The sequence below is a fragment of the Thamnophis elegans genome, chromosome 11 (assembly GCF_009769535.1).
Source record: "Thamnophis elegans isolate rThaEle1 chromosome 11, rThaEle1.pri, whole genome shotgun sequence".
NCBI lineage: Eukaryota > Metazoa > Chordata > Lepidosauria > Squamata > Colubridae > Thamnophis > Thamnophis elegans.
Genome location: NC_045551.1, coordinates 55,402,042 through 55,411,819, shown reverse-complemented (window position 1 = coordinate 55,411,819; position 9,778 = coordinate 55,402,042). Strand labels below are relative to the sequence as shown.

The following is a 9,778-nucleotide window of genomic DNA, read 5'->3' as shown; positions in this document are numbered from 1 at the left end:
CACAGATTAATTAATGCTCATCGGAGACTTGTCTAGGGGATGGGAGCAGGTTCCCAAGAGTAGGGGAATGTTTGCGGCGCGGGCAAGAGGTAATCAATTAGGGATCTCCCTTTTTAACCAAGGAAAAGGAAGGAAGGAGCGAGCAGGTGAAGTTATAGGAGGCGCGCCTCTCGGTTAAATAGGAAGCTTTGGAATCGGATTAATATTTCGTTTCTTGTTCTCCTTCTGCGGGGAGGGAAAGACATGGCATATCAGAGCTGCTTTACTACTACTACTACTACTACTACTACTACTACTACTACTACTACTATTATTATTATTATTATTATTATTATTTAATTATTAATATTTAATTATTAATATTTGGTAAGATTCACAGCCTTTGGTGCTGGTTGGTAGCTCATAAGCTCAAGTCCCAACCAAGGACCTAGGAAATGTTAAGGTAACGTCGGAGGATATAAGCTGTTCCAAGTTTAAATTAATAATAATAATAATAATAATAATAATAATAATTTATTCATTAAACATGAAACTCAGTCTACTGAACATTCAAACATGTATCACAAATACCATTGACTGGTGTTACTGGTTGATACGGGGTTTTATTGTTCTTCTTCTTCTTGTTGTTGTTGTTCTTATTCTTCTTCTTATTATTATTATTATTATTTTCATCATCATCATCTTCCTTTCTAGTTCCAATTTATTACTATAACCATATTCCTTGTATCTTTCAATTTATATTGTTTTTGTTTCCTAATACAATTTGATAGCTTATTAGTAATCTTGGCTATCACTAAGTGTTGTATCTTTTTATCCTTGATGAATGTATTTTATTCTCCTTATGTACACTGAGAGCAAATACACCAAAGACAAATTCCTTATGTGTCCAATCACATTTGGCCAATAAAGAATTCTATTCTATTCTAAAGAGATGCTTTGTACCCCTTTGCTATATCAGATGCCAATTTTGCTTGACGTTTTCTCAGGGAAAAGTAGGCTATGATGTTTGATGAACCTGTCCTCCTGCAAGCCAGCTAGTGGCATGTCGCCTGGGCCTGGGTGATTATTTAATCTTTTTTTAAAGATTATTTAATCTTTGAGGCTGGTAGCTCAACAGCTTGAGTCCTAAACAAGGACATTATTGTTATTGTTGTTGTTGTTTTTGTTGTTGATGATGATATTACCATGATGAAAGTATATTTCATCACTCTGTATTTGGGGACAGTTTCTTGCCGCACGTAGGAAAATATCTGGACTTTTTCTGCTGGCATCAAGTTAGGCTTCATGCAGATAATCCTCAATTTCTGACTACAATTGATTCCAAAATGTTGTTACTATGGGAAACATTGGTTAAGCGAGGGTCCTCCCCCATTTTATCATTGTTAAGTGAATCATTGCAGTTGTTAATAGCAATAGCAATAACACTTAGACATATACTGCTTCATAATGCTTTTACGGCCCTCTCTAAGCTTTTTACAGAGTCATCATATTATAGTTAAGTTAGTAACGTGGTTATTAAGTGAACCTGGTCACTTGCTTGTCAGAAGGTGACCTTGGGACACTGCAACCATCATAAAGACCTGTCAGTTGCCAAGCATCTGAATTTTGATCACGTGACCACAGAGACATAACCACGGGTTCGGTTGTAAGTGTGAAAAATTGTCATAAGATTCTTTTTTCAGTGCCGTCACTAAATGAACTGTTGTAACTCGAGGACTACTTGTATCCGGTGAGAGAGCTGAGAGGAGATAAAAGCGAAGGGAGAAAACGGAGAAAGAGAACTCCATTCCGACTTTAAATTCAGCCATACCTCTGGGTTGGAAGGTGGAGTAAGAAGAGGGTGACCATTTAAAAAGGAGGAGGGGTGTGATTGCCGCGGGCGGGGAGGGGTGTGTGTGAAGGCCCAGGAGGAGGTGGGAGAAACCGCAGATCAAAAGCCCAAGAAACGCCTCTTTCCAATTGGGGAAGGAGAAACACTTTTATCCATCCCTTCAAGAGGTTCAATTCAAAGCTCCAGAATTTAGTCCTCTGCGAATGTTCTGTCTCAGACCTACGACGGTGACGGGAAGTCCCGACTTCCTCAAGGCCGGGAATTGTGGAAGCTGTTGTGGTCCTCCTAAGGGAGTTGCCATTTCGGAAGGGGCTGACTCTTGCAACGCGCTGGGACTGTTGTCTTGAGAAGAACGGGGGTGGGGTGGGGGGCAAAGCACACAACTCGGTTCCCAATCAAATGTTTTCGTTTCGAATCCCGGCGTGGTGGCGCCAGTTGGTCCTTAAAGAATCCGGCCACTTGTCCAATGGAAAGGATGCGTTTAGAAACGGCATGGTTTCAAACTTGGAAACCGGAGCGCCTCTTTTAAAATAAAAGAAATTTCCTTCCTTCCTTCCTTCCTTCCTTCCTTCCTTCCTTCCTTCCTTCCTTCCTTCCTTCCTTCCTTACTTACTTACTTACTTACTTCCTCCCTCACTCCCTCCCTGCTTCCTTCCTTCCTTCCTTCCTTCCTCCCTTCATTCAACCATTTGTCTGAAATTGTATAGGGTTTCCTGCTTGTGCAGGCCGTTGGAATTCCAACTCTATTATTTTGTTCTTCCTTCCTTCCATCCATCCTTCCTTCCTTCCTTCCTCCCTCCCTGCTTCCTTCCTTCCTTCCTTCCTCCCTTCATTCAACCATTTGTCTGAAATTGTATAGGGTTGAATTCCAACTCTATTATTTTGTTCTTCCTTCCTTCCTTCCTTCCTTCCTTCCTTCCTTCCTTCCTTCCTTCCTCCCTCCCTCCCTCCCTCCCTCCCTCTCTTCCTCCCTCCCTCCCTCAAATGGCACTTTCAGACACGAAAGTTTTGTACCTGTACTCAAGTGGCCCCTCTCCTCCACACCTACCTTTACTCTCTAGATCTCTGCCCTACAATTCCTCAGTCCAGCTTCAGGGTTAAAAGCAAGACTCCTAGAGACTTATATCTGAGAGCAGCCTGCCGGAATTCGCTGAGGCTCCTTTCTGTTCTATAGGCTTATATCAGGCACATGTACCCACCCCATCAAATAATTATCAATAATTGTACCTTATGATTCGTGACGAATGTATCTTTTCTTTTATGTACACTGAAAGCCTATGCACCAGACAAATCCCTTGGGTGTCCAATCACACTTGGTCAATAAAGAATTCTATTCTATTCTATTCTATTCTATTCTATTCTGTTCTGTTCTGTTCTGTTCTGTTCTATCAGCTGTGTTTTACAATCACGAATCAATATGAAATCTGGCGGCCTTGCAAATCTCTTATTTATTCATTACCCTTCTGCTTGTAATTTGTTCTGACTATAATCGGTATCTCTCCATAGGTATGGATGCTGATCTTAAGCCCTCCCTCCCTTTCGACCAACAGATATATACCCTTGTTCGTGGTATTTATTTTAAGAGATCAAAGGTCAGCCTCTCTTAGCGTCCCACCGCGGGAGAGAGGAGCAGATAAGCAAAAGTAAAAAAGCACGATTCGATGTTTTATTTTATTTGGTCATTCCTGATTCTCCAAAAAAAAAAAGAAAAAAAAGATGCCCGATAAAACTTAGGTATAAAATATTGTCATTTTACAAATGCATTTATTATTATTATTTTTTAAAAAATTCAGATGACATTGCGAGTTAATAACAACCAAAAAAAAAAGAAAAGCTTGTTTTCGAGAGAAAACAAAAGGAGGAAAAAGAATTTTTTAAAAAGCCCCTCTTTCACGTTCCCAATTCCTCCCCGCGTGCCAAAAATTGTGGGCGGGAGATGAGTCACAATCTTCAGAACGTGTTGTTTCTTGACAACGCTACAACGACACCCCCCCCCGCCCCCTTGGTTCACAGGTTCACGGCCGAAACGGAAGCTTGATCCGGTTAAAAAGAGAAATCGTCTCAGAGAAATCGATCCAAATTTCGGATTTTACTTCTCCCTTAGGTTCCCGGAATAGCGCCTACATCAGATTTAGTTAATAATTTCTTTGGGAAACGACGCCGATGCCCGACTCCTCCAGCGCTAACGGATCTGATCTAGCGCGGCTTTACAAGACTTTTAAATGTATGTTTATATACCTATATATAGCAGTTTCCCTCGGTTTTCTGAAGATTGTCAGCCTGGTTTATTTTCAAGAAAAGAGAATTGCAGAGCTGACTGCCGTCCCTGCTAAATTTAACCGAATTGGGGTTGCTAGGATTATACTTTAAAGGCAACGCCTAGCGGAGCGGGGCCCGGCGACCAAGTAAGTGAGTTTCGTTAGAGGAACTTTCAACTTTCATTGAAGGAAAACAAGGATAACAAGCGTGGCTATCTCGCCGCGAAGCGCAACGGATTAATCGGGACGTGGTTCAGTTCCTGTAATTTTTACTGATGCGAAAAAATCGAGGCTTTCTTTTTAAAGGCAAAAAATATTCCGTTTTTTTTTTTTTTTTAAAGACGTAAACTTTAAACTCCATGATTTTAGCATGGTACCGAATAAAGGTCAAGAAACACACGCAGCTAATTATATAGTTCATTTTATTCAGAGCATCCATTCGCACATAAGATTTATCTTATAGTAAGGATTTCTGAATTTAGCAGAAAAATACAACTCTCAATTTGTTCAAAATGTTTTTGGTAGACTCATTTCGTCTCGCTTGTTTTAGTGTCTTTCCTCCTCGGTGGCTCGAAGCCTCGATATTAATGTATTATATTTAGCAGCCGTGTTTCAGGGGGAAAACACCCCCCCCCCTCCAAGGTAAATCAAATAAATTATGAATTATAATAATACTTTCTGGAGTTTTTCTTTTCTGGTTTTATTTGTAGGTTTGCTGGGATCCGTCTCCCTAGTGTATGATTTGGTGTACAGAGGTACCTCTAAGGGATCTTAAAAACTTTTGAAAAATTAAAAAATAAAAAACATCAGCGTGACTCAACCTAGGAGAAAGCTCGGCGAAGGTACATGGGATATTCAGTGACACGTGGCTGTAACTCTTTTAACCTCTCTGTGCATTAAAAGAAAATATTTACAAACTGCCTTTCTCTTTTGTTGCTTGCTCTGCATTTAAAACACACACAGACAAACACACACACACACACACACATACACACACACACACCTACCTAATTGCAAGTAGCGTGACATGGACTCCACGTGTGTATGAGCAGGTGTGCATGCGTGCGTGTATGTGTGCAAGGGGTTGTTTTTTTGCTCAAAGAACAAACAGCGGGACTGTATGAAATCACACCCATTTACAAAGAATGCCAAACAAATCATGGAAGACAAAAAAAGGGGGGGGGCATATATATTTTTGAAACTACTCTAACTTTTTAGTGCTTGGCTTCAAATGCATAGAATGTTTGGTCTGCAAACGGCGATGCACTTTAAAGAAAAACTCAACACGTGTTATAAATTATTAAAGCGTAAATAAGCCGACAAACAAACGCACTTCCAAAGACCTGACCCTTGAATGTTTCTGTGCCTTTTCGGGGTGTGCATGCATAAGCTCGGGATCCCTCCCCTTTCCATCCCCCCTTCCTTGACTGTCGATTGCGTTAAAAAAAAAAATCAAAGCATCGTTTCGGAAATTAACGCCTTTTCTATAGCAGCGACAACTTATTTTTTTCCCCACCTCCCCGCTTTCTCTCCTTCACGGAGCATCGCTCTGACTATGTCTCAGAATTGCACCCACCCATTTATCAATTACAACGCGGTTTTCTTCATCATTCAGGGGCCACGAAGGCTGCTGGTTCGTGACTCTTCAAAAACGAGATTTTCTGACTTCCGGAGCGGGGGGGGGAAAAAGCCCCTAAAACGGTGCAAAACTACCGGTGGCTTTCGATTTATTATTATTATTATTATTGCTTCTCTGCGTTTATGACTGAGCGGAAAATGCTTTTTCTCGTCTCTCCCTCCCTCTCCCTCCAAAGTTATTCAAACAAAACAAAGCAATTTCCCCCCCCCCCCACCTCTAATCCATTCGGGATTAATTTGACAAAGTTATTTTAGCTTCCATCTCGGTTGAATGAACGGGAAACAACCGCCATCTCGCACAGAGCCTAAGTATGTATAAGGTACCCTCATAGCCAACCCAAGTTTCCATTTCAAAAGCGATGCTGGATTTCGCAACACAGTCTAACGAAGGGGGTCAAAATCCGATTCGCCCCGTTGCCAACTTGGGCGCCGGACTTCATCTCTACCTTTTTAGGAATTCGAAGTAGTTGTTGCTTCGCTTAAACGCAAAAACCAACCGCGGATGGAAATAATTCCAAACGGGCGTCAATTCCCTACACTTAAGGGGTTGGGGAGGTGAGTGGTGGAAGCGAGGGAGGGGGAACAAATCACTAATTCTGAAATAGCAACGACCTTTGGATACATTGGCGGGTCCTTAACCAAATTCATGAAGACATTTTCCCTGCTCCATTCAAAGCCGTGTTTTTCACCCCCTCTCCAGGGAAAAAAAAATCCCAAACGAACAAAGGAAGACAGAATTAAGGAGCCGTTCGTTTCGTAAATTCAAAAGAAAGAAATCCCTGGCGTAACAGAGAAGGGATACCCATGCTCGAAAACGAAACAATAAGGTAAAACAGGAAAGCCAAAAAAAAAAAAAAAAAAAAAGCATTGTTCCGCATCGGGTAGATTTCCCTTCGCGTCAGTTGACCATTTGGTAACGATCAGGATAACCAGAATAATCATCATAATCTTCAAAAGACCTCGTGGTTTCGTCTACAATACTTGTATTTGTGTGTTTGTGCGTGTGTGTTAGGTGTGTTTCTACTGCAATTCATCCTCGCTTTCCGCAGGGATCCGACCCAAGAAATGAACTCTTCTCTGTCTTCGCCCAACCTTCCCGTCCAGTCGTTCGCCCCCTCCCAAACCCCCTTTTCCCTTTTTTCCAAATCTGCAAATGGTAAGGAAAAACAGAGAAGCGGAACCGGCCCTCGCTCGGGATTCTCCGCAGCGTCTCGCTGGGCTTGGCTAGGTCCCTGGTCTCCCAGCAATCATCATCATCATCATTATTATTATTATTTCTTCCCCCGCCCCCCAAAGAGTCTTTAGTCCAAAGGAGAAGTCCGTTGGCTTCCCAAAACTTCAGTTGCTTCCCACTCCGCGCAGCCCTCGACCCTCGGTGCCCCCTCCCCCCCCTGCCCCAAAGTCTCCGCCCTCCCCCTCCCCAGGCTGCCAAGGTCTCGCGGGAGCTGTTCGCGGGTCCTGTCTCGGGGTCAAGGTCAGTTTGCGTGGGTGGATTCCGAGAGGGAGACTGCTCGGGTTTTGTGTGAGTGTGTGTGTGTGTGTGTGTGTATGTGTGTTTGTCTGTCTCTCTCGCGCGCGCTTCCTCTCTCTTTCCACTCAAAAGTTTCAGTTTATCGGTCCGTCTCCGGTCATATCAACCAAGCCCCGCGTGAACGGTTTAATAGGTGGCGGAGAATTTCATGCGTTTTTGCTTCTGTCTCTGGTTGCAAAACCAAACTCGCACCACGTTCTTTTTGAGGTCCAATTTCTCGGCGATGGCGGCGATCTTCTCCGAGGAGGGCCGCGGTTGGACGGCGAAGTAAGCCTCGAGGGAGCGCTTCTCCGGCGCCGCGATGGAAGTCCGCTTGCGCTTCTTCTCGCCGCCGTTGAAAAGCTCCGGCTTGTTCATTTTCTCGCGCTGGGCCCCCTCGGCTTCCTCCAGCCACGCCTGCAGGATGGGCTTGAGCGCGATCATGTTGTTGTGCGAGAGCGTGAGCGACTCGAAGCGGCAGATGGTACTCTGGCTCAGCGAGCCCACGCCGGGGATCTTGAGGTTGGCCAGCGCCGAGCCCACGTCGGCCTGCGTCACGCCTAGCTTGATCCGCCGCTGTTTGAACCGCTCCGCGAAGGCCTCCAGCTCGCGTGGGTCCGTGTCCGAGTCGCAGATGGAAGCCAGCCCGGCGGCGCCTGCAGCTGCGGCCGCGGCCGCAGCGGCTTGCCCGGCGGCGCCCCCGTGGTGAGCCGCCGCCACCAGCCCCGGGTGGGGCAGGCCTGAAGGCATGTTCATGGCCGCGGCGGCCGCCGGGTGCGCCAGGTGGCTCAAGCCGTGCATGTGCGAGTGGGAGTGCGGGTGGGCGGACGTGGAGATCAACCCTCCTCCTCCACCTCCGCCGCCGCCGCCGCCTGCGCCCCCGCCGGCCGCCCCTTCGTGCGCCCCGCCGCCGGACATGAGCGCGAGCGAAGGGGAGGTGATGTGCTCCAGCAAGTCGCCCGGTTCCAGCGCCTGGTGATGGTGGTGGTGGTGGTGGTGGTGGTGACCCAAGGGCACCGTGGAAGTGGAGGTGCAGGGCACGCTGTTCATGGTGTGGTAGGTGGCATCCGGCTTGAAAGGGTGGCTTTTGCCCTGCGAGACGGCGATGTCCACGGCTGCTAGAGCCTCTGCCCGCGCCAGCAGCGTCTCGTCCAGGGTGGCAAAGAGATTGCCCTGCAGCTGCAACCGACAAAGAGAAACGGGGCAGCGAGGGAGAGGGGGGAAAGGGGGCCACGGTGGGGGAAGAGGAAGGCATCCCCGAGAAGGAAAGGGAAGGAAGGAGGGAAGCCGCCGCGAAGCGTTAACCAAAAAGACAGGGGGAAATGTTCGGGTGCGGGACCGCGTGGCAAAGGAATTCAAGGGAAAAGTTGGTTTGCCGTGTAGGAGAAAAGGACGGGTGGAAGGCGGAAGAGAAAGGCGGAAGGGGGACAGAGGGGTGCGGGAGAAGAAGGGATGGAGCAGAGGCGAGTGTGATGAGCGGAAGAAAAAAATTACACGGCCGCGGGAAAAATTAATGGGAATGGTCCACCCGAAAGTGCACGGATGCAGTGAAGAGAGAGGGGGGGGAGAGGAGCGCGGTGCGTAAGGTTAGGGGACCATGGACCATTTTGGCCGGAGGAGCAGCGGGAAGGAGAGGACCGGGAGGCAGAAAAGGGAGAGAGAGAGAGAGGGAGAAAAAACAGGCAAGTTGGTTAAGCCAGAGAAGAGCGTAGAAGTTATTTTTCCCCCACTGCGGGGAGAAATCGAGGGAGCCCGCAGCGAGTCGGGAACAGAGAGCAAGAAAGGGCGAAAGCGAAGGGGCCAGAGGAGACCGGTTGGCTGCGCCGTTTTCGGCTCGGTTGGCTGCCTCGGCCTTTCTTGCCAGGTCAATTTCGAAGGGAACCCCGCAAATTTTTTTTAAAAAGCCGTGGAAAATTCAGGGGCAGAGAAGCCCCGGGAAGCGAACCCCTTCTCAACCTCTCCCTCCAGAAGGGCGGAGGCGATGGCTGAAAGCCACCCGAGGCAGCCGCTGCGGCTGAAGCCAGGAAGGCAGCCACGGTTGCGGCAGGGGGCCGGGGAGCGACCGAGGACTCCGGGCTCGGGGTGGGGGGAGGCAAGAGAATAAGAACCGGTCAACCCGGGGGGAAAAGTCCAACTGGCGGCGCGTTTCTTACCGGCGGAGTTGGGAGACATGCCCTCCGGATGGCTTCGGAGCTGGAGTGAAGCGAAGGGTACTTGTGCTCCGGCAGGGACGGGTGCATGGCGAAGTGGGGCTGCTTGCTGTTCATGGACATCATCGTGGCGGCTCGGCGGGCGGACAGCAAGAGGGAAACGGCGACCAGGAGGAGATCCGCGCCTAGCGCCACCAGCGCGCCGGGCGAAAGGGCTCTCTGTGCGCCGAGCACAGCCAGGCTGCCGCCCCCGCCGCCGCAGCAGCACATCCGAGGCTACTCAGGCTGGCAGCTCCCCGGGAGCGCGCAGGGCGAGCCTTCCTGCAACCCGGCCCGTTCGACTCTTCTGCCTGCTCTACCCCCGGGCTGGCAGGAGATGCGCTCTGCTTCC

General features: G+C 47.9%; 1 protein-coding gene across 2 annotated transcripts; it reads right to left on the bottom strand.

Moving 5' to 3' along the window:
* Positions 1-7,384: 7,384 nt before the first annotated feature.
* Positions 7,385-9,513, bottom strand: POU4F1 (POU class 4 homeobox 1). Of its 2 annotated transcripts, XM_032226961.1 has the most exons (3): positions 9,391-9,513; positions 7,978-8,416; positions 7,385-7,893 (listed from the first exon to the last, which is right to left on the bottom strand). In XM_032226961.1, exons 1-3 carry the CDS (start codon positions 9,511-9,513, stop codon positions 7,385-7,387), a joined length of 1,071 nt encoding a protein of 356 aa, XP_032082852.1. The 2 variants fall into 2 exon arrangements, with proteins under 2 accessions (XP_032082852.1, XP_032082851.1); XM_032226960.1 differs by having other exon boundaries at positions 7,385-8,416.
* Between the last annotated feature and the right edge of the window lie 265 nt (positions 9,514-9,778).

Bases quoted from the DNA above. Each gene is read 5' to 3' on its own strand.
- POU4F1 (XM_032226960.1), bottom strand. From the start codon at position 9,513: ATGATGTCCATGAACAGCAAGCAGCCCCACTTCGCCATGCACCCGTCC. The intron at 8,417-9,390 runs GTAAGAAACGCG...TGTCGGTTGCAG, and splicing joins CATGTCTCCCAACTCCGCCG to CTGCAGGGCAATCTCTTTGC.